The sequence below is a fragment of the Bradysia coprophila genome, unplaced genomic scaffold, assembly GCF_014529535.1.
Source record: "Bradysia coprophila strain Holo2 unplaced genomic scaffold, BU_Bcop_v1 contig_94, whole genome shotgun sequence".
Lineage (NCBI taxonomy): Eukaryota > Metazoa > Arthropoda > Insecta > Diptera > Sciaridae > Bradysia > Bradysia coprophila.
Genome location: NW_023504022.1, coordinates 1,727,081 through 1,750,470, shown reverse-complemented (window position 1 = coordinate 1,750,470; position 23,390 = coordinate 1,727,081). Strand labels below are relative to the sequence as shown.

The following is a 23,390-nucleotide window of genomic DNA, read 5'->3' as shown; positions in this document are numbered from 1 at the left end:
AACGGATGAAATTTACTCGAGTTATATGCAAAATACACTTAGGGCCGAGTAGCGGCCTTAGTCCAAGGACCCAAATTTAATTTTTTTGAACAACATTCTATTCCTCGTTCGATTACTTTTCAAATGAAACAAAAATTAGGAAAATCGGATCAAATTTACTCGAGTTATATGCAAAATACACTTAGGGCCGAGGAGCGGCCTCAGTCCAAGGACCTAATTTTCAAACATTTTTCTCACCACATTCTATTCGGTATTCAATTACCTTTCATATAAGACAAAAATTAGCAAAATTGGATGAGATTTACTCGATTTATATGCAAAATACACTTAGGGCCGAAGAGCGGCCTCAGTCCAAGGACCCAAATTTAAAACGTTCTTCGCCACATTATATTCGGGCTTCGATTACCTTTCAAATGAAACAAAAATCACGAAAAAAGGATGAAACTTACTCGAGTTATATGCAAAATACACTTAGGGCCGAGTAGCCTTTCACTTCTAGGGCTCTAACTCACATACCATTCACCCGATTTTAATAAACTTTTTTTTCCTGGATCGGTATTGACATTACCTATCCTTTGCCGTTACATTTCCAACGTTTTTTTTTGCCATAAATATCCCCAAAAGACCTTAAAGCACTTAGGCGGCCCTAACTCACGAAGGGCCGACCCAAATATGCCCATCTTCGAACTTAGCCTCACTATTTTGACTATCTTTCAGGGAAAAAAAATTTGAAATCGGAGATTTGATTTGATTTACTCAAGATATCGACGTGACGGACAGACGGACAGACGGACAGAAGGACAGACGGACAGACAAATGTTTTATTGCGGATTCGTCATCTATGAACATATGCAAACACTTTGCCCTTACCGTCTGCTTCGAATTCCATCAATTACACACGGCATCGTAATCCTATAAGCCCCTTCGTACTTCGTACGGGGCTAAAAATGTTGACAAACCTGATATATAAACGCTAATTTTTTAAGATTTTTCATGGGCTTAGGATCTGTGTATGTACATTTGATGTCAACAATTTCCGTTGATACATTTTTATGCTTTTTTCACCGAGTCGGTCTTTTGAGATATTGTTCGTGTGAAGTGACAGCAGACCGACTTGGCGACATCCTGTGAAATCAAATCAACTATCTATTCAATGTCAACGTCTCTGTTTTCTGACATGTCCATATGATGCACAGAACGTTCCGTTAAAAATTAAAGTCAATCTTAAGAAGAAGAAGAAGAAGAAGAAGAAGAAGAAGTAAAATGACATTTTAGTTGTTCCGTACCATCTTCAAGTCATTTAAAATTTACGCTTTTATTGAAAACATAAATAAAAGCTTTGATACATCCGAAGTCTCCATCGTTTAACTGTGTGTTACACCTAAAAGTATCTAAGGGGTGCCGTTAAAAACTTCACAATGGCTGATGTTATGGATATATTAGATCTGCAGCAGCCTTCTTCGGAACTAACCAAAGGAGCTGTACTGAATAGCCGGAAAAAAGCTATTTTCGACCGGTGAGTTCAGAGACCCGAATCATTTTTTTTAAAATAATTAATTCTTTGTCAATCTATAGTGCGAGAGCGGTCAGACGGCCGGACGGAATGAATAGGGAAGTGTTCGCTCTTATGTACAATGACAACAAAGATGCACCGCCTCTTCTACCCACGGACACTGGTTCGTATTTATCGACAACTAACCGTGTCCTCTTCACATTTGAATCGAAAATGTATTCATTTCAGGAGCCGGTTACAAGCAAGTGAAGGCTCGCCTCGGCATGAAGAAGGTGAGAAAATGGGAATGGGAACCATTTACGAATCCTGCACGAAAAGACGGTGCTGTCTTTCATCACTGGCGCCGTACATCCGACGAACCGAAAGAATATTTATTTGCTCAGTTCAATAAGCAGCTGAACATTCCAACGTACACAGCGAACGAGTACAATACTCATTTGAAGTCGAATCCGATGAAATGGTCCAAACCACAGACGGTTGGTGTCGATTGTCACCAGAGATGACATAGCGTCCGAATGTGTTTTACGAAAATTTCCAATTGCAGGATCACCTGTTTGAGCTGGCATGCAAATTCGATCTGAGATTTGTCGTTATGGCCGATCGGTGGGATCGAGCGAATCATGGCACGAAAACGGTGGAAGATTTAAAGGAAAGATATTACGAAGTCTTGAGCATCTTAAACAAGGTGAGTGCGACCTCGAAGTACACTGATGCGGAAACTGTACTCCGGAAATTGTGTTTCACGCTTTTCGTTCCTAGGTCAAAAACACCGGCGATAAAAAGGCGTACCCTTATGATGCCGAGCACGAACGGAAACGGAAAGAACAGTTGACGAAGCTTCTCGTTCGAACACCGAAACAGATCGAAGAAGAGCAGATGTTGGTGAATGAATTGAAGAAGATCGAAGCACGCAAAAAGGAACGCGATCGCAAGACTCAAGACCTGCAGAAACTCATCTCACAGGCCGATCAGGTTAGATAGAACGACCAGAAAAATGAAATTCATTTTCGGAAGTTGACCGTCCAATCTTTTAACTTACAGCAAGGCGATCCGGCACCGACCCCACCCAGCAATAGAAAGCAGGACAAAAAATTGAATAAGAAGAAAATACAGAATCAAATTCGACCGTCGCGTGTGGATTCAATGGTTAACGTATGTCCTCATTACTCACAGTTTCGTTGAGAATTGCGCAAAAATTTTCCAATTCCAATTATTTCAGCTGGAAAGTGCTGGAATTAAATTCAATGACCTCCGTGGCACTGGTGTATCACTACGTTCGCAGCGTATGAAATTGCCAGCAAATGTGGGACAAAAGAAGACTAAAGCCCTTGAGCAGGCATTGATCGAGTTCAAAGTTGGTAAGGAAACATTTCTGAAAGCAATCGGGGCCACTGCGTGCCGTGCACTTGGCTAAAACCCTGTCCCATGTTCTTCATGTGTGTTCATTGTGTCGTCGCTCAATTAAGCTTGGATGTTAATTCCTTTCCCAGATCCAGCACCGCCACCGACTGATGAAATCTGTAATGTTTTCAATGAGCTTCGATCCGACATGGTGTTGTTATGCGAGCTACGAACCGCCCTCGCCGATTGTAAATTTGAGCTCGAAAGTTTGAAGCATCAATTCGAAGCCGTTTGCCCGGGTAAAGTGAGTATACCGTCGCGAATAACCTTATTTGCCAACCGGGAAAAACCCGATTTCAACACACTTACCTTTCAGACCTTGAACGTTCCGCTCTCATTGATCAACACGCCGGACATTAAGCAGGAAATACTGGAAGAGAGTATGAGTGTTGACGAGTTGTCCCAAACGCCGACAATGTGAACAATCATCTTGTTCTAACGTGAAGTGATGGAGAAATAAAACCAATAGTCTAATGTGACACGGCGCTGACGCTTTTATTTCATAAATTTCGGTAGGATTCTACATCTGTCCCATCGGTGGTGGATTTTGGTACATTGGCGGCCTTGGTGGCATAACGTTCGGCATGCCAACGTGTAAGTTGCGAAGGTTGGGCGGAGGCGGTGGAATCATTTTCGGTGCCTCTAATCGGAATGAGAACTGCAGGAAAAACTGTTTCGTGTCCCTATTCCAATGTGTCCAGAATTTGCCTTCCGTCTTCTCCACTTCTCGGCTGGGCACCTTGAACGCAATCGTTTCGTATGGTTCGGCTGCAAATAGCAAGTACTGCCACTTACGATCTGGTGGCTCCATTTTTTGCTCGTAGGCAGACATGAAACGATGCCGCGGAATGATGTTGTCGGATATTTCCGGATAATCGATTTGAAAGAGCAGACTCTGTTGTCCGGTTTCAGGGCATCGTTGCTTGGTCACTCTGTATCCTGGTCGTCCGATTTTCACGAACTTCTTCGGTTCGACTCGCGGCTTCTCCGGTTGTAACATTGTCGGCGCTTCTTTTGCCTCTTTTGCAGCACGTCTAGCCAAATTGGCTTGATGCTTTTTGCCTTGTGTGTGGGCCAAGTAACTGCCCTCATTATTGTGCAGCGTCAGACACAGTTTGCATTCGTACGAACCCAAGTGGTTCTTCATGAAGTACGGATCTTTGTTCAAGTCGATCGTTTCCAAGGCCAATTGTCGCAATCGTTCACGACGATCTCGATTCGTCTCTGACCATGATGCAACGCCTCCTCCACCGGTTTTGCCACCGGCACGATTTTGGAAATCCATTTCGTTGGAACTGTTAAAGTAAACGTTTAGTTTCGAGGTTATGTTTGACGAAAGTTAAGCAGAAGAATATAGTAGGAAGCGATGATCTGGTAGAAGGGAAATACAATTTGGGGCAAAAATCAAGACACTCACCAAAACCGAGGACTGTAGTCACTGCAATAATGAAATTAACAATTCAGGTGATGCACAACAAACAAGAACGAGTTGACAGCTGACTCTTATTTTTTTGGTACTCTAAAATGTCACGATGCTATTCAACTCATATGAACAGAACAGACAGAACAAAAGGGTCTAACTATCACCATATTGTAAACACGGAAAAATGTAAGTGCGCCAAAAGTTCAAAATCAAAAGCGTCAGAACCAAATCAAACGCAATTGAGAAGCAGAGTTTCTCAAACTCATTTTCCCCCCTAATAGAAAGTTATGATGAAAGAGAAAGAAATATTTTGACACGATCCCCAAGACAACTTTGGTCCTCTCGCTCTCAACGTAACATGTTGAAAGAGAAAGCAATATTTTGATAAGTACCCTAAGGCAAGTTATAATTAACTAGTCTTCGGTTCTCTCGCTCTGATCTTAAAACAGTCTATACTATTTTTTCAGAGAGTTTGATTGTTAGAGAGAGTATTGCACCAATTGCACCCAATGGGCCTGTTTCAAGGTCATTTGATCTGTCAAAGTGTCATCCATAGCTTAGAAGAATTATTCATTGATAAGGATTTCATACTGTAAAATGAATCTTCAACATCAGTTTGTATAACATGCATATTTCGTACGATTTTACGTAGAATTTTACACCAGCACAGCGTTGGCGTTTTTGGTAGTTGTCCGTTTAGTATTTTGAAAATTCAGTATCAGGAATGTAACAGTACATGACGTCCTTGTTTGGAAATTTTTATTTTGCCGATTAGGAGGTTTATAATCCCTCATGGCATAATAACAATCTCCAAACAATTACGTAAGGTATTTTACTTGCGAAGCCGTGCTAAAATGAAAAACGATGTGCCCCTTGCAGAAATTTAATTTTTGCAGGGTGCGGCAAGTAAAGTTTTGTTTTTATTTGATGTTCGGGACAATTTATCATTAATTTACTGTAAAAATATTGTGCAGACGAGTGTGGCTTAAGACGAGAAAAGGTCTCAACTTCCAAGTGTTTATTTTATGAATTGTATCAAAATAAGGAAAGCCGATTTCAATTTTTTTTTCCTGTTTTTTTTTTTGTTACAGTCTTTAACATTTTAAATGTCTCACTGTCAAATGTTTCTGAGAATTTCATTGTGTCATTGCGAATTCACAATGACATTCTTTGAAAAAAATTACAGTGAGATATTTGAAATGTTAAAGCCTGTATTATTCTCTTAAATATCAGAAAATAAGATGACCCTTTCATTTTATTTGGAGAAATAGGGCCTAAATTAGGATATTCGAGATTTCTAAAATCTGTAAAATATGTGAAACCCGCTCTTTTCCACATAACTTCCACGTAGGCTGTGACGTTCGCAACAATATATTCGCCCATTGAACTCGAAATTTATATTGAAAAACGTGAGTGTTGCCAACAGAAGGAAAAAAATTTAAAGAATTTTGAGGGGTAATTCGAAAATATTGTTTTTGGCGGAAGTGTAATTATTCAAATTTGTTTGCGTTTCCGGTCAAACAAAATGATGAAATAATTTTATTTTTGTATGTACTTTCATATGCCATCGTTAGAAAACAACTTCTGGCATTGTCTATTGTGTGAATTCGAAAATATTTTTTCACGAAAACCTATCGTGTATTTATTAATCCATTGGAATAAATCACTCTTTTTGGAGTACACTTCCGGTCTCTGAATGTTTCCAACTTCATCCCCAAGGTAATCGTTCCAATATTTTATTTTTTTTGAAATTCAAAAGATTTGTGTTTTAAAAAAAATCGAGTTCTTCGCGCTAATTCGCCCACCAATTCTCAAACTATGAAATATTTCGTATCGCCCAAAACCACTTACAGTGGAGGTGTGACGGTATCGGGTAATCTGGCACACGAAGCAAAAATATAACATTCTTAAAGTCCATTTTTTGCAATCTCGCACACGCAAATTTAATGCTATAAATGTTTGTTAGCTCTGCCATCAACTTAATTATTCCTTTTACGAAATTTTAGTGAAGCAAAATTGTGTGCGAGTTCACCTTTTACGCAGTTGAAAATTCCATTATTTTTGCACCGTGTGCCAAATTACCCCACGCCGGTGTGACGCAAGTCCTGTTATCCGCTTACAAAAGAACTGATATCGGTGTAGTTGACGCTTACAGATTCGACACGAAAAAAGATATGCGTCACAAATGGCAGCTGATGAGGAAAGCACGCGAAAGTTTAATCAACAAAAATTTTACCCGAAAAATTTTAGAAAGAAAATTATAACAAAAAAAATGTGCGTCAACAAGTGGCAGATGATTCGGCTTTCTTCCGTTTGAATTCCATTCTTTAAAGCAATATATTTCACAATTTTAAAAATTTTCCTCCCTCAACATCTTCAACTTATGACGCAATTTTTTTTGTTATAATTTTCTTTCTAAAATTTTTCGGGTAAAATTTTTGTTGATTAAACTTTCGCGTGCTTTCCTCATCAGCTGCCATTTGTGACACAAATCTTTTTGTAAGTGGATAACAGGACTTGCGTCACACCTCCACTGTAAGTGGTTTTGGGCGATATCAGCTCTTTTGTAAGTTGTGATTTTTTAGAATTTGGTCGCAGAAAATAGACAACCATATTGTGCAGTTTGAACGAAAATATTCTTCTTAGAAAACTATATGACTTTCTCTTTCATCTCAACCTTCCAGTGTTCATTTGACGAAAATCGAAAATTTTACTAAATTCAAAAATTTGACGAAAATTAAAAATTTTACGAAATTCGATAATTTGACGAAATTTAAAAATTTACCAAAAATTGCAAATTTGACGAAAATCAATAAGTTGATGAAAATCGAAAATTTGTCGAAATTCAAAAATTTTACGCACTTAAAACGCCCCTCCAAGATAAGGGACTTTTTAGGGAAACCACGAAACACGCATCGACTATAATCTAAAACTCTATAACTTTGTCTTTTTCTTTTATACGACGAGGTTTCTATGTGCCATATTTTCCGAGTTGTGGCTGACATAGCTCGCACTTAAAATACTCATAGCTCCCAAATGATCGATTCTTGGAGAAAACCATCAAACACGTGTGGACTAGAGTTATGGGTCCTATAGTTTAATAGCTTAAAACGCTCATAGCTCCGAAATTATAAGCTTTTATGAAAATTCCTTCAAATTAGTTTCTTAGAATTACGTCCTTGACATATCCTGAAAATTTCAGCCGAATCCATCGGTAAATTCAAAAGTTTCGTTGTAACAAAGTGACAAAGGGACAAAGTGACAAAGGTTGGTAAAATGCATCAATTTCAAAATGTATGAAAATCCATTTCTTCATGCAAATTTCTACAAATTTTCAAGTTTTGAAATTTAATATCTCGGCCAAATCTTAACCTTATGAGGCGTGTGATAGCTCGTTGAACTCGTATGGACGCCTAGTAGATTACGAATAAAATAAGTGGGGGGAAGTAGGAGCGGAGGGGAAAAAGTTAAAAAAAGTTGTGTATATATGTTCCTCAGTCCTACGAAAAAAAAAATTTCGTCAAATTTTTCAGTGTGAACGGACTTGCGTCACGGCCCTTCACTAACGTAGGGCCATGATTTGATGTCAGATGCACAATTTTTACGTAATTTCCAGTCTATATAATACGTCTAAGATCCATAGAGCCATAACCAAAAAAATTATTGTCGACAAATTGAATTTTGACATCTTTCACGGCGATGCAAACCAATTTTATTTCATTTCTAGTACATTTTGTCACGAAATTACTGCTGTCAGCATCGATCTATTTTTTTAACCAACTTCACTACAATGACATTTCGCTAGAGTGAAGTTATTTTACAAGAAAATAGAGCACAAAGATTGGAGTAGTGGAAAACTGTTGTGCCTCTACAGCCTCTAAACTGGAAAAACACATTTTGTGTAATATTAAAATTTAATACTTATTTACTTATCAATTTTAGGCCTAAAATAAACCGTCCACAACAGATGCGTGTACAACTTTTCATGTTGAGGACCTAAATTACGAAAACCTTCGTGCCCCCGACTACAGCAAAATATTATCTCTCATTGTAACGGCCATCGTCTAATCTCTAAACATTTGAGCGCCAAAACATAAATCTGTCAATTTCATTTTTCGATTTAAATGTAAATTTATTCCATGTCCTTTGATGTTCGAAGAATTTTATCAAAATCGTTTTTAAAGTGTAATTTGTTTGCGTTTCTTTTAATTGAAAAACCTTCACGCTAACATAATGCCGCGAAAAGTAACTGATGATAGCAATTTTGTGACCTGGATTGGTGAAAAAATTGAGAACGATAATGGTGTTGATTGCTACAGGTAAAGGAATTCAAATTGAATAAAATCGTGTTTAGTCTTTGGGCTCATTTTTATTTTGTATTTCACGTCTGTCATGGTATTAGTCGGTCGGGCAATCTAAATTCGTAATGTTACGTATAAATACACAACATCAACGCGCACATCCGACCGACCAAATACTGCTGCATTTTTATTAAATTCTTTTTTATTGTTTCATATTCGACTGTAGTGTAGAGTGCTATTTCATACACCGCGCTCAGTACAGTGACTTAGATCCAGCTGTGGAAATTGTTGATAAATTTTTGCGTATGTTTCTTTTGCTGTTGCAGAAAATGCATTGTAAATGAGTTCGTGTTGACGATCGGTGACTTTGTGTATGTTTCCAATCCCGACCAACCGAATGCAAAGCAGCTGGAAATCGTCAAAATTACACATTTATACGAAGTCCTCGATCCATTAGCTTTTGACTACAAATATCAGGCTGTTGTCGAGTCGTACAGACGGTAAAGTGTGCCAGCAGCTGGATACATTATCACGCAACTAACCAATCTTTACATTCAGGCCACAATCGCTATCCGATGATCTGGCGAACGACGTGCAGGATCTAGATTCCAGTCGTGAAGTTATATATGCCCCGGTCGATATTCCATTCTCGTTGCCATTAAATTCGGTGCGTGGTTATTGCAAAGTTATGTTTTCGGTACCGAGCCAGAGCGTAGCAGATGCGATGACCAGTTTGAATATACGAAACAAGCGACACGTTTACATATGCCGCTACAAAATTGTGAAGCGAAACGGGATACTGTCGCTGGTCGCCATTGACGATCAACATGCTGAAACACCGTCAAAGTTGACCGTTTCACCAATTAAAATTGTCAACCAAAATTCCATCCAAAAAGTGTCGAAGCTGTGTGAACAGGAAATTGAAAATGTTTCCGCATCCGATTCAGAGCTGGATGACACGACGTCGACTAAGGCGTACAAATCGCCAGCGAGTCATAACATTTCGTTCGGAGCGAGACGAAATTTGAATTCTAGTCTGAATGATGCTGGCGCTGACATGATGGGATCGATTGTGGTGACCCCACATCGGAAGAAAGATGAGCTGAAGATGACGATTAAGGTTACGCGAAAGGAAGATGTGTCGAAGAGAAACTCATCCAATACCCCGCTTAAAGCCATCCAGTACAACAACAACGAACTGGACAATTTATCGAAGAGACAATCAGCAACAAAGCGTCGATTACAATCTGGATCGCCGAAATCCCTTTCGTATACACCGACCAAAACACCGAAACGAATTGGGGATCAGTACGGAACGCCGAATCAAGAGAACCAGCTAACTGGCACGCCGAAAAGCATTTTGAAACCGTTTACCATTCGTCTTAGTCGCAGTGGGTGGATTACCTTTTGCTTTACTTTCACCATTAGTTCAATCATTATTCTCCTTCTTTCACAGCAATCGCGAGTCCTCGACGAAGCATATCATTTGCATTAAATTCGCGAGACACCGTTACATCGCCCACTACAGGAGAAAATGTTATTGCATCACCATCTCCCAAAAAATCTCCGCTGAGACGATCCAAGAGACGTTCGTCTATTCACCAGACAAACCTTGCCGAATCCCCACTCGACACCAGTTTTATGTGGCTTGAAGACTCAAATTTTGGAACGCCTGAAAAACAGCCACTAAAAACGCCGAAAAGTGCTAGCAAGGCGATTAAGCAGACGCCGACGAGAACACCGAAAATGACCCCCAAAAAATCACAAAATCGAAACGCACAATCCAGTAGATCCCTCGACCTCAATGACCACGACGAGTCACCAAGATCGATTGACGAATCGCTGGATGACACAATGGAAACTCCACCGAAAAGAACGCGTAAAACGCCGAAAAAGACGCCGAGCAAAACTCCCAGTAAGACACCAAAACGTACGCCATCGACACGGATCAGTGCAGTGGAACCAGTTATTGGTGAGCGAAAAAATCCGATTCGTAGAGATCGGTCTGACGTTCAGCTGGCGAAGGAATCACTGCATGTGTCAGCCGTACCGAAAACTCTACCGTGCCGCGAAAATGAATTCCGTGACGCGTACAAATTCATCGAGGGCAAAATTTTGGACGAAAGCGGTGGGTATGTACACACACATCATTCCCTTCGGACACCGAATTGTTCTTTACTTGACTTTTCAATTTTAGTTGCATGTACGTCAGCGGCGTGCCTGGAACGGGAAAAACAGCAACCATCACCGAGGTTATCAGAACATTACAACTCCAGGCGAAGCAGAAGAAAATCCCCCAGTTCGAGTTCATCGAAATCAACGGAATGCGACTGACCGAGCCAAGACAAGCGTACGTACAGATCTATCAACAATTGACTGGAACGAAAGTGACCAGCGAACAGGCACATTCGTTGCTCGACAAACGGTTTACCACTCCGAACTTGCATCGTAAAACCACCGTTCTGTTGGTAGACGAGCTGGACATACTGTGCAATCGACGGCAAGATGTCATCTACAATTTGTTGGATTGGCCGGCGAGAAAAGCTGCTCGATTGGTCGTCGTAACGATTGCCAATACGATGGATCTACCGGAACGGTTACTGATGGGACGTGTAACGTCACGACTGGGCTTGACTCGGCTCACCTTCCAACCGTACACACACAAACAGTTACAAGAAGTTGTGCAGGCACGATTGACCGGTACGAACATTTTCGAGAACGATGCAGTTCAATTGGTTGCCAGGTGAGATTTGTTGTTAAGAGTTTGGTGTGCTCGGTTCGTGACTCGAATGGATTCCGTTTTTTCATAATTCAGAAAAGTTGCGTCGATATCAGGTGATTGTAGACGTGCACTGGACATTTGTCGTCGAGCTACAGAAATTGCAGAGACTGACTGTAGCGGGAAACGGGTCATGGTTTCAATGTTGCACGTTCAGAAGGCTTTCAATGAAATGATTACCAATCCTAAAGTGCTTGCCATCAAAGGATGTTCGAAATATGAGAAATTGTTTCTGCAGGCTGTTGAAGCAGAGGTAGGTTGCTATAATTATGTTGTGCATCAAGTTAGATTAAAAGCGATTTGCCAACGATGAATTATAAAAATTACGGCGCTATCGTTTAGGTGATACGAACCGGCGTTGATGAGACTGTACTGTGCCAGGTGTATCAGCAATTAGAGTCGATTTGTGCGCTTAATGGTGCCAGTGTACCTGAGCCAGGTCAGTGTGAAAACTCACACAATTGCGGAGTATGTTTGGTGATAACTCTTAATTTCTTTTCTGTAGGAATTGCTTTACGGTTGTCATGTCGATTGGGCTCGTCACGACTGCTTATTTGTGAGCATTCTAACGCTTCCATTCATCAAAAAATTATGTTGAATGTTACTTCTGACGATATTTATTATGCGTTGCATGTGAACACTGAATGAATAAAAATTATGTTTTTTAGTCCTACTGCGTTCTCGTCTTTAGACTGTACAACTCAAAACACTTTCGCCACCCACCGAAAATGTCACAATTTCGCTAGCATATCGTTGGGTCAATTCGACTGATGTGATTCCATTTTGGATGTACAGTTGCTTAGTGCTCAGTTGAAGTGAGAGCTCTAATAATCGAAAGGTGGTAAGTTACGACAAACTTTTAAGAAAAGAGTGTTCACGGAGAGGCAGAACCTGAGGGAGGTGCGGGAAAACAGGAAAAGTAGGAACGTATGCAGTTTGGCTTGCTGTATCGCCAATAGCTACTGTTGTATGTACAAAACCCAATTTTCCTCAAAATTTAAAATTTTATTTCGTCTCGTCAATACCTTTCATTTGATGTATCGCACACAATTTTCGACGCTTTTAACAAAATTGCACCAGGAATTAAGGTTATCTCAAGTGAAAATTTTACGTTGCTTGGGTCTGCTGTAACCTTGGAAAGTTTTCGATGCATGGCAGCCAAAAAGCTCGAACTATTAAAGAATACTTTCGAAAAACGGCCAAATCTAAACATGCACGTTGCATATTTTTTGCTAAAAACAAATGCCCAAATTGGTATAATTTCTAAGAACATCACCGATATGGTCCTTCAACTACATTATAAATGAAATGGACGAACATTTAAAAAGCTGCATTGAGTCAATGTTGAATTGGAATTTAAATACAATGGACACAATTGACACTGCCAGTCTCAAAAGGTGGTCTCGGTTTAAGACGCATCAAAGATATATGTTTGTCAGCTTTCCTAGCGTCAACTTTCAGCGTGTTGCAAGTCGTCAAATCAATCTTATCAATAGACAGTGACGATTTTGAAATAAGCTGTGTAGAAGATGCTATCTCTGCTTGGAGACAATCAAATGCTGAAATTCCATTAACACAACATCTACCGATCCAAAAGAAATGGGACGAACTGAATACAAACAGAATCAACACTTTCCAAAATGAAAACAAGTCAAGGTTCCTTGCTCTTCAAGAAAAAGAATCGAATCGAATTAGCTTCAAGCATATCCATCGCCGAATTTAGGGACATTTTTGGACAATTCGACGTTTAAAGTTGCAGCAGCTTTACGCCTTGTGATAAAAATCTGTGAAAGCCATAAATGCAAATGTGGAGAAATGGCAGATAGTTATGGTTTTCATGCTTTACGTGCGCTGGCGTACATCCAAGGCATCGAGAGTTTAATAACATCATCTATCGAACTGTAAATACTCTAAACATCCCTGCATTCATCAAGGGAAAATCATTATTATGGGATGCAACATGCACCGACACACTTTGTCCGTCAAATATCAAGTCCACAATGCGAGTCGCAGGTTCTGCAGCGGAAAAAGCTGCTCGTCGGAAAAGATATCTTTACAGAGAAATGATCCCAAATTATCATTTCGTGGCCATTGCTATAGAAACGATGGGGCCTTGGTGTAAGGAATGCAAAAAATTGATTGAAAAACTTGCTTCTATGCTGAACGAAATGACAAGCGATCCAAGGAGCAGTAAATATTTAAAAGAACGGATATCTATCGCGTTACAACGAGGGAATGCAACCAGTATTTTGAATACAATGCCAGAAACAGAAAAATTAAATGAAGTTTTTTCATTATAATATTATCTGTAAATTATCGATTGAAAATAAATAAATAAATTGTAAATTTGAATAAATAAAAAAAAGATCGAATCAACATATCCAGAGATATGCTTGAAAAACAACGTGTAGGCGACTGTTTTGAGACCCAACATAATAAAATGCGAGTTTTACGTTGTTTAGGAAGTGCTCCAAAACAGCTACAGAAGTTTGGAGTCAAGTGTTTTTGTTTTTATTTGTTTTGCCTGTTTTTCACTAGTTTTTCAAGCATATTTTTGGATGTTTTCACTCAAAAATCGTGTGTGATATGTCAAAATGGAAGGTAATGACGAGACGAAACCAAATAATTAATTGATATGAAAATCGGGTTTGTCGATCCGTAGTTATTGGCAAGAAAGCAAGAACAAGAATAGACCGACTAAAGCCTGGTGAGGTCTTTTTTCTAATTTCTGTTTGGAACTACCAACTACCAACTATTATCAGATAACAGATAGCTCACAGTTAACATTGCAATTCGAAAATGTGGTAGTTAGTTGGTAGCTGACTACCAAGTTTATAATTGACTACCAAACGTAATATCTAGGACAGAGATTTTTACTATTCGACCGACTGACGAAGTTATTCTAACTGCTCGCCTATTTATAAATCGAAAATTTGGTAGTCGGTAGTTTTGTAGTTGTGAGCTGGATTGACATTCAAAATTGCAAAGCCACCATGAGCATATCAACACCAGGCAAATAATAATTATCTGTTATCTGATAACCGATAGCTCACAGTTAACATTGCAATTCGAAAATGAGGAACTACCAGCATTAGAGTTAATTAGCCTGGTGTTGATATGTTCATGGTGGCTTTGCAATTTTGAATGTCAATCCAGTTCACAACTACCAACTTCCAAACTACCGAATAACACAACTACCAAAACTACCAACTACCAAATTTGTTGAACAGACAGACAGACAGACAAAGCGCCCATAATAGGGTATTTTTTCTAGAAGAAAAAAGACCTAAAAACTGCATATTTTCCTACTCCGTCAAATTTAACTGATCTGTGGGTCGTGTAAGTCCAGTTTAAATTTCTGTGTAATTCCTCTCACTTCGACGTGTGTTCCACTGATTAGTTAAAATTAACTGGTCAGAAATCGCTCGCCGTGATCACTCTTTACAGTGTTAAAAGAGCGTAAAAACAGGGGAAAAACCAGTTAATTTAACTGTTCTCGATGTCAAAATTTCGACTCTCTTCTAACACTGTATAGTTAGCGTGATTCTTACTTGTATGGAAAATTTTTTTTGTCGATATTTGGAAATTACATACCATACAAAATATTGTGTTGGTATATGGAACATTTTTCTGTATGGACACGATTAAAAAAAAAAATTTTAGTGGTCACGAAAAATCACCGAAGTTTGTATGGCCTACTATGGGGGAAAATTTTTTTCCATACAAACTTCGACGATTTTTCGTGACCACTAGAAAATTTTTTTAAAAATCGCGTCCATAGAGAAAAATGATTATACCTAGGGGAAAAGTTCGAGAAATCGAAACTTTTTTTATAGAAAAAATATTTATTTCACCATGAAATCCAGTCAGTTTGACAAAATGTGTAAAATTAAGCACCCCTATCGAGGCATGTAATACTATTTAAAAAAAAATTAAATAGAAGCAAGTATCGAGATACAAATTTCAATCGTCGATGTTACTGGCATCTATCACCGTCCTTTGTTGCTTTCTGTCGTTTTCCACATTATTCATCACAGCAATACCCTCTCTAGCAACCAAACTACTTTTATTAAGGTGGTGAAAGATCAAGTAGCCTTTGGAATTTACATGTACAGTACAGCGTAGTCAGTCAAAGTGTAGAATAGTGTTTGTAGAATACAAAGAAATAAGGTGTGAATTCGACACAGAGAGCTGAGAGTTTGTTTGCTAGAGATAGTATCGATCACAGCAAAGATGACTTATCTGATCGGAAACTGTACTAGAACAATTACACAAGAAAATTGATAAGCGACTTTCTTCTGCTCTTCCGAAAGACCAGATACTTGTCCGAATTCACCATGTCCGGAAAATCCAAATACTCGGATGTTGCTCGGAAATATTGTATGGAAAATATCACTCTCCGACGCCGTGTACTCAGAGCTGTAATTTACGTGCGGCGAATGTTCAATGCACGATAAAAGAAAACAAATCGTGTTCTTTGTCGGATCGGTTATGTCGAATGGAATGGAGTCACGAAAACTGATCATCGAATTTCGAATCTGCTCATCGGTCATATCCTCGATGATGGTGCTGGCGGCCATTACTTCCGAATCTGCCCCACTAAACACCAAGCCGGCACACTGAATTTGAGATGTGTATGCATCATCGTCAAATGAAGCTAACGAATCCATTACGAGCCCACCGAATGCAACGCAGTTGTTGTGGTTTCTTTCCTTGCACACAGAAAGAATTTTGGATAATTGGGCGCGGGAGTGCGATCGAGAAAAGTACAAAATGCATTTTACTGGATCTTTGCGTCTAGCGTCGGCATCCGTCAGCGTCACGAGTTCTTTCAAACTTTTGAATACGTGTATACTACGGTTGCCGCGCTGTGTGCCGAGCAAGATATATGCTAGTCCGCAATTACCATCAAATTTATTGTGATGGACCTCATACACATGGTTATCGATTGAGCCACAAATGGCTGTTTTGGATAGAACATTCAAGACGGTACAATCATGCGGCAACTTCCTTTTGAACCATCTCGACCACATTTGGTGCTCACGACTTTTTACATTACCAGTCAATAGAAAAGCAATTTTCGGACGAAAGTGCAATTGATTAATTAATTCGCAAAACTTTTGTTGAGCCACATGAATTCCCAAGTGTACTGCGGCTCTTGCACCACTTTTAGGATGTTGAAGAAAGGGTTCTGTAATGTTATTCAATCGGTACAGTAAACATTTCGATGCCAAGCCATTCTTTCGACGCTCCAATTCGAGGATCGATAGTTCTCTTAATGCTCGACAACTTAGTGACAGTTTGTAGACATCTTTGTAAGTAAGATAGCTCATAATCTTGTCCATAACGATCTGAATGGAAAACAATGATTCAAAGTCAGTTCCGTTGATCGCACTAGAAAAAAAAATAGTAAATTGATTCGGTTGCGATCAACCATCGACTGTCGCTGACATACAAACTATTTCCAGCTATTTCGTTGGTATCATCTGCAGTATGATCATTTTTGGTTCCATTATCAGACGATTGGAGATTGCCAAAAAGCTTTTTTCGTTTAGCTTGCTTTGCGCTCATTTCGCATTCAAATGTGTGATGGAATTTCTCTTAAAAATGAAAAAGAAAATAGTTAGATAATTAAGCTGTTACAACGGATATAATTTTAGGCAATAGGACATGGATCTGATTGACATTTTCACCACTGGGCAGCAAATTTTCTGAGTGTTAGAGTGTTACGATCAGACCGAGAAACCCGAAGACCAGTTTAGTATAACTTGTCTTGGGGTAGTTGTCAAAGCATTTGCTTCTCTTTCAACATGTTATGATGTGAGTGAGAAGACCAGTTTATTATAACTTGCCTTGTGGTACTTGTAAAATATTCAGCTATGGGAACAAGGATGGTGCTTTTGTTTCAGGGTAAACTAGTATGAATTGTACTAGAAATATAAGAGAATTATACGAAAATCTATTACATTTGCTTTTTTGTTTCTAAACTGCGTTTTCCTATTGTTAACGAAAACAAATGAATATGGTTTGGTAGAGTTGTTCCCTAGAGAACTAGAAACATCATTTCGACCCGCTGACTGATCACAAAACTGACTAGTTCATAAAATTCCCGTGAATATTGTGTGGCAACAGATTTTTCGATCAATAGATATACACGATAAGATACCATTTAAGACACTCAAGAGGGACCGAACGTAAACATTTATAATGATTGCCTTTTAGGGGAAAAAAGAGTTTTCATTTCACACAATCTTTTTTGCGGAACTATAACCAGATGCTTTTACCCAAGGTTGTAGAGAAGGTTACACTCATACCGCCATTATTTCACTAGAGCCGTTTCGCAAAAGAATTCGATAACTTCAACTGCTCAAAAATTTAACAAAATTTCTACTGAAATTGTCTTCTTTCTTATAAGAATTACAACACAGTTACGCAGAGCTTTTTCGATAACAATCACAGTAACCTTATATTAAACTTAGCCATTACAATCTGCTTCGAATTCCATTTGTTACAAAGCAACATGTTGATCCTAAAGTATAGTTTCCACTTAAAAAGAGCACTCCGTTTACATGACAGTAGTAAAATTGAACAAAAGAACTGTCACGCAAACGGAGTGGAAATTAAATTTATTTCAATTTTTTACTCCGTTTACGTGACAGTTCCTTTGTTCTATTTTACAACTGTCATGTAAACGGAGGCTAAACGGAGTGCTCTTTTTAAGTGGAAACTATACTTAATAAATAGTCCACCAGTACCTCGTACAAACCAAAGTATATAAACCACTGAAGGTAATGCAGACCCTCAGCGGATCAGAGTTTTCACGTATCCAAACTTTGAGGTATGTTTCCTGTCCATACAATACATATATTTACAATGTTTGTACGTATGTGTATCGATATACAGTAAATTCACCTCAAAGTATGGATACGTGCTTAACTGCGAATTTGCATTACCTTCAGTGGTTTTATGTACTTGCCTCGTACGGGGCTATAATCATGTAATGTACTAGCACTACGCTTCTATTTCCCATTAATGGGAATCACCGTCTACTGTCAAAATGTCATAATCAAAACGAAAATTTGTACAAATCGCAGTCCACAACAGTGTTTGTGGTTGTCATTAAAGTTGAGTCACCACTGAGCTGAAATAGTTGCGATGTCGTCGTCTAACTTAAGAGAACTGGAAAATAAAATCGGGTATTTCTTCAAAAATCGGAGTATTTTAAAAGAAGCCACAACACACAGCAGTCTCCGGACTGCGAATCCTACCGTAAAATATTTCGAGCGATTAGAGTTTTTGGGTGATACTGTCGTACAAATGGCGATTACCGAATACCTGTTCAAATCCATGGACGGTGCTAACGAGGGAACTTTGAGTATCAAAAGAGCCAAACTGGTAGGCCGAAGCAAGCAAACCGAAATCGCCAATCAGCTACAGCTGAGTCACTACATAGACAAATCACCTGGATTACAGGAGAATTTCAAACGATACGACCAATTCTTGGAAGCGATAATTGGTGCAGTGTATGCAGATGCTGGATTCGGTGGACAAGGACTTGATGCGGCAAAATTAGTTGTTTACAAATTGTGGAAACTTCAGCCAACTAATACCAATGTTGAAACGAATTGTACTGTCATGTAAAGGATTACAGTTTTATTGATAGATTTTGTATTCACTTTCCCGTGTCATTGCACGTAGTTTTTTTTAAATACTTATTATAGACCGAATTGGCATTCATTTACCGAATTCAAATTGTCTCCGAGTCGTAGCAAAGAGTTTTTGTTCTGGTCGATAACTAACATTGATACAAAGATTTGTCATTCAAACTAACAGCATACAGTGTGATCATATTATATTTCTAAAATGGGTTCGTGAGACGAAAAAGAATGTAAAGTAAAATAATTTGTAGATACCTGGTATTGCAGAAAAAATCACTTACAAAATTCGAAAATAAATCAAAACATCTACACTGTAGATTCTACAGCTGTCACTTTGTTTACTTCTCGCACATCCAGCATGTGACATTTCGAACATTAGAGGTGTGTCGATGGGCTTAAATTTTCCAACCCGACCGGGTCAGTAGTCGCTATAATTCGTTTTGAAAAACCGAAAATTTATGCTCAGTGGGGATACTCATTTTAAAGACGAGAAACGCCAACCAGCAAGGAACCTTCTAATAGTGTGAAGATGCTATAATTGATTGGGGTCGATAACGGCACGTGGGAAATTATGGGAGTGATGAATGAAAGTATATTTTGTATTAATAACTTTAGACGATTTGTCGTAGCAAGTTAACGATGCCTCCACCATCGCGTACTTGGATTGGTGATCGGAAAAATCATCAACTTAAGAAAATTTAATGGGACAAAAGATACAAAGGCAGAGTAAATCAGCTCTTATTCTTTATAAACAGCAGAGAGACCACGTTTTGAATGTGAGTTCCCATGCAAAAATTGACGAATTCGACGCGTTTATCGTGCCAGGCGTCTTTCTGACATACTCTGATGCCGTACTAAGGTAAAACTGAGGTAAAACAATGGTCTGCTTGATAACATATTTAACGCGACATGAAATTTAAGATGATTTGACATTAGCCGATGTCGCATTAACTCGTGGATTGTCAAAACAAAAGTTGATAAACATACTGTCACCAAAATATTTTTTGTTGTCACCATAAAACACTGAAATACGTGGGATGCAGTGATGCAGTCTAATTTAGTTGAACTGGAAAATAAAATCGGATATTTCTTCAAAAATCCGAGTATTTTAAAAGAAGCCACTACGCACAGCAGCCTCCGAGCTACAAATCCTACCATAAAATGTTTCGAGCGATTAGAGTTTGTGGGTAGTACGGTCGTACAAATGGCGATTACTGAATACTTGTACAGATCCATGGACGGTGCTAACGAGGGAACTTTGAGCAGCAAAAGAGCCAAACTGGTAGGCCGAAGAAAGCAAACCGAAATCGCCAATCAGCTACAGCTGAGTCGCTACATAGACAAATCACCTGGATTACATGAGAATTTCAAACGATACGACCAATTCTTGGAAGCGATAATTGGTGCAGTGTATGCAGATGCTGGATTCGGTGGACAAGGACTAGATGCGGCAAAAATAGTTGTTTACAAATTGTGGAAGCTTCAGTCAACTAATACCATATATGCTAATACCAATGTAGAAACGAATTGTACTGTCATGTAAAGGTTTACAGTTTTATTGATAGCTTCTGTATTCATTTTCCCGTGTCATTGCACGTTGTTTTTAAATACTTATAGACCGAATTCAAATTGTTCCCAAGAAAAGAAAAGAATGTAAAGTAAAATAATTTGTAGAACAAGATATTCTGGTAATGATGGTTCCAATGGCATCCGAAATGCGGATGTCCAAGGTACTGACGCCTTGAAGTCCGTTGATGACCAAGCTGAGTTTACTGTCGAAGAGTTGTTGTGTTTGGTCAACTTAGAGAAGAGCAAGGCACACAGTGACGATGACGACGTACCTGAAAAGGTCTTAAACGACGTACCTGAAAAGATCTTGAACGGCGTACCTAGAGAGACCTCGAGTAGTGTGCATTTAGGCAAACCCGAGAAAGCCGAGAGCGACGGTGGAAAGAATGTTGGTTCGAACAATGGTGTCCCGTTGCGTGGAAATTTCGATGGAAAAGAAAACCGGTCCGAACGTAGCCGGGTCCGTTATCGTCGCCCTAGAGTGAAATTTCCCTTTACCGACAGTAACGGGAGGAATTTAGTTCGTCGTCGCGACGGTCTGCATGCGCAAACTCCGTACGGAAATAGGAGTTCTTATGTCGGTCAGAACCCGTACGGTAATCGAGATTCGGAAGGTCGTTTGGGTTTTGCGGGCTACGAGCGTGATGTCCGTGGTCGTCTGTTTGTTAGGCGGCTGGATTATTGACCCATGGGCTCATCATCTCTTTGTTAAGGTGTGGATCTTTGTGAAGACTTTTCTCTTCTTAGTTTCAATTTTCTTTGATTTTCTTAGTTTCAATTTTCTTGTAGTAGCAACCGTTGAAATTGTGTTGAGAATAAAATTTGTTCGACGATGAGTGAGTAGCCTTTTACTTTTACTTTTACTTTTGGTGTTCGTTGTCAAGCTGAGAAAAGGATTTCTGTTCTCGTGACTGCCTGAACCAGAAGTCGTGCTGTGTCTGATTTAGATCCGTGTCTGACTGTTTTTCTCCGTGCGTAAGTTTGAGCTCGTTGAGGTATCAGCGTTTGTTTAACTAGATCTCGACTTTAGGAATTGGTGAGATTTTTCGCGACGAAGCTGATAAGAGAAGTGAGTCTGAAAACCGGATTGTTTCCTTCACGAGAAGCGAAGTGAGGTTTTTCCTGCTGTTTGCGTGCGTGTGTCCAGCTTCGTCCATCTGTCCGGCTATTGATTTTGGCGTGCGTTATGAGTGAGACTGAGGTGAGAGATTTTCCTACTTTTTCCATTATGACTACCTTTTTCCATTGTAACTGCGTTTTCCGTCTGACATGGAGTTTGTCATATGTGTTTTTTGTATCGTTGTTGTGCGTTGTGGTGTCTTGCTGCTGAGGAAGAGACGATCAACCGTTCGATCGAAATTTCTTATTAATGTCATTTCGGACGTACGTCCAAATATCCTGACATTTTACACACTTCTCGTTCAATTGTACATGTCCCCTGTATCGATGGCACATTTAGGAGACCTCTATGGACTGTTTGCCACCGACTGATGAGTAGCAGTTCCTAGAGCTCCTAAATGACGAAACAGGTTGTCTCTGTTTAGAACTTGATTTTATCAAGATCACCTTCTCCTTAACGGAGTCCCATGTATAGGCTCCAACGAGAGTTCTTGTTTGTTACGTTTGTCTGAAGCTACATGTCATATTATACTTGAATGGTCCGTTGCCAATTTGCAACGTTAAAAAACTGAGTGAATTTGTGCACTCCTTGACAGGTTTGTTCCAAGTAACTGTAAACACGAACTTTGACAACCCGAACAACGACAATTTCATCCATAGCAACGTCGCTTACGTTATATTTCATACAAATCGAGCAACGTCGCCTACGTGATTTACACAGAGATATTATTGAGGTTATGGTTCTGTGGATGAAATTTGACAATTCATATGGCCTTGGAACAAACCTATTGCATAAAAAATCTCTTACAAGGTTTGTTCCAAGTAACTGTAAACACGAATTTTCATTGGTCGAACGAACACGATTTCATGCACAGAGATCGGTTTTTTCCTCCGATTTCCGGTATGCGCTTTAGCAAAAAATTTTATAACCTGTTTAAAGGGAGATCGTGATAATATTTTGCAAAATCTTTGAAGAGAAAGATTGATACTCATTAATGATGTAAATGTTATACAATCAATTCTAGGTAAATAAAGAAACTTGAAACTTGAACTTGAATTGATGAGGTTATGTCTCTATAGATGAAATTTGACAGTAATTTGACAATTCGTATGGCCTTGAAGCGCTTGAAACAGACCTATTCGGGAATAAATCAAAACATCTGCAGCTGTCACGCTGTTTACGCCTCGCACATTGCGTATGTGACAATTCGATTGAGGTGTGTGGATGCCGTGGATGCAAGGTTCCGAAAGAACATGTTAAGACAACTGAGTTGATGACGAAGGCGGTGACACACAAATTGCGTCAGCGGCTACGAAACCGAATCCCAAATTTTCCTAAAAAACATTTTCTTCAAGTTAATTTCAAACACAATCTGCAGATATATGACGACTAAGACACCGTTTTGACGTTATCTCTCTGACAATCTGTACTGAGTGCGTTTATGTATTTCGGTGTCACCCACCTGCGTCGCTGTCTTAACCTGTTTTTTCAGAACCTTGTGTGTCTAGAACAGGTATGGTCGATCGGCGAATTCGTTTTAAACGCACTCACATTATATGTCAAAATAATATGAAAATAAGTGCGTTTAAGTACGAAAATCAAATTTTTATGTCCTCCGGGCGGACA

At 39.2% G+C, this 23,390-nt stretch overlaps 5 protein-coding genes across 8 annotated transcripts; 3 read left to right on the top strand and 2 right to left on the bottom strand.

Moving 5' to 3' along the window:
• The first annotated feature begins 1,259 nt into the window (after positions 1–1,259).
• Positions 1,260–3,395, top strand: LOC119084868 (DNA methyltransferase 1-associated protein 1). The gene is made up of 9 exons (XM_037195005.1): positions 1,260–1,516; positions 1,576–1,676; positions 1,742–1,989; positions 2,058–2,198; positions 2,273–2,485; positions 2,555–2,665; positions 2,733–2,871; positions 3,004–3,158; positions 3,231–3,395. The coding sequence occupies exons 1-9, from the start codon at positions 1,419–1,421 to the stop codon at positions 3,333–3,335; spliced, it is 1,311 nt and encodes a 436-aa protein (XP_037050900.1). The 5' UTR covers positions 1,260–1,418; the 3' UTR covers positions 3,336–3,395.
• Positions 3,386–8,687, bottom strand: LOC119084891 (splicing factor 3A subunit 2). Of its 2 annotated transcripts, none has more exons than XM_037195039.1 (2): positions 8,568–8,687; positions 3,386–4,209 (listed from the first exon to the last, which is right to left on the bottom strand). In XM_037195039.1, exon 2 carries the CDS (start codon positions 4,197–4,199, stop codon positions 3,435–3,437), a length of 765 nt encoding a protein of 254 aa, XP_037050934.1. In that variant the 5' UTR covers positions 4,200–4,209; positions 8,568–8,687; the 3' UTR covers positions 3,386–3,434. The 2 variants fall into 2 exon arrangements, with proteins under 2 accessions (XP_037050934.1, XP_037050933.1); XM_037195038.1 differs by lacking the exon at positions 8,568–8,687 and adding an exon at positions 4,332–4,473.
• Positions 8,416–12,084, top strand: LOC119084839 (origin recognition complex subunit 1). The gene is made up of 8 exons (XM_037194936.1): positions 8,416–8,656; positions 8,965–9,138; positions 9,197–10,029; positions 10,095–10,770; positions 10,836–11,381; positions 11,454–11,670; positions 11,760–11,856; positions 11,923–12,084. The coding sequence occupies exons 1-8, from the start codon at positions 8,571–8,573 to the stop codon at positions 12,063–12,065; spliced, it is 2,772 nt and encodes a 923-aa protein (XP_037050831.1). The 5' UTR covers positions 8,416–8,570; the 3' UTR covers positions 12,066–12,084.
• Positions 12,085–15,276: 3,192 nt separating this feature from the next.
• On the bottom strand, positions 15,277–19,521 carry LOC119084871 (F-box only protein 22-like). 3 transcript variants are annotated; one of them, XM_037195009.1, is made up of 4 exons: positions 19,331–19,521; positions 16,873–17,017; positions 15,638–16,811; positions 15,277–15,458 (listed from the first exon to the last, which is right to left on the bottom strand). In XM_037195009.1, exons 2-3 carry the CDS (start codon positions 16,986–16,988, stop codon positions 15,656–15,658), a joined length of 1,272 nt encoding a protein of 423 aa, XP_037050904.1. In that variant the 5' UTR covers positions 16,989–17,017; positions 19,331–19,521; the 3' UTR covers positions 15,277–15,458; positions 15,638–15,655. The 3 variants fall into 3 exon arrangements, with proteins under 3 accessions (XP_037050904.1, XP_037050905.1, XP_037050903.1); XM_037195010.1 differs by lacking the exon at positions 19,331–19,521 and having other exon boundaries at positions 15,638–16,768; positions 16,852–17,100; XM_037195008.1 differs by lacking the exon at positions 19,331–19,521 and having other exon boundaries at positions 16,873–17,100.
• LOC119085487 (ribonuclease 3-like) lies at positions 18,735–19,058 on the top strand. Its single transcript, XM_037195902.1, has one exon. It carries the CDS (start codon positions 18,735–18,737, stop codon positions 19,056–19,058), a length of 324 nt encoding a protein of 107 aa, XP_037051797.1.
• Positions 19,522–23,390: the final 3,869 nt, after the last annotated feature.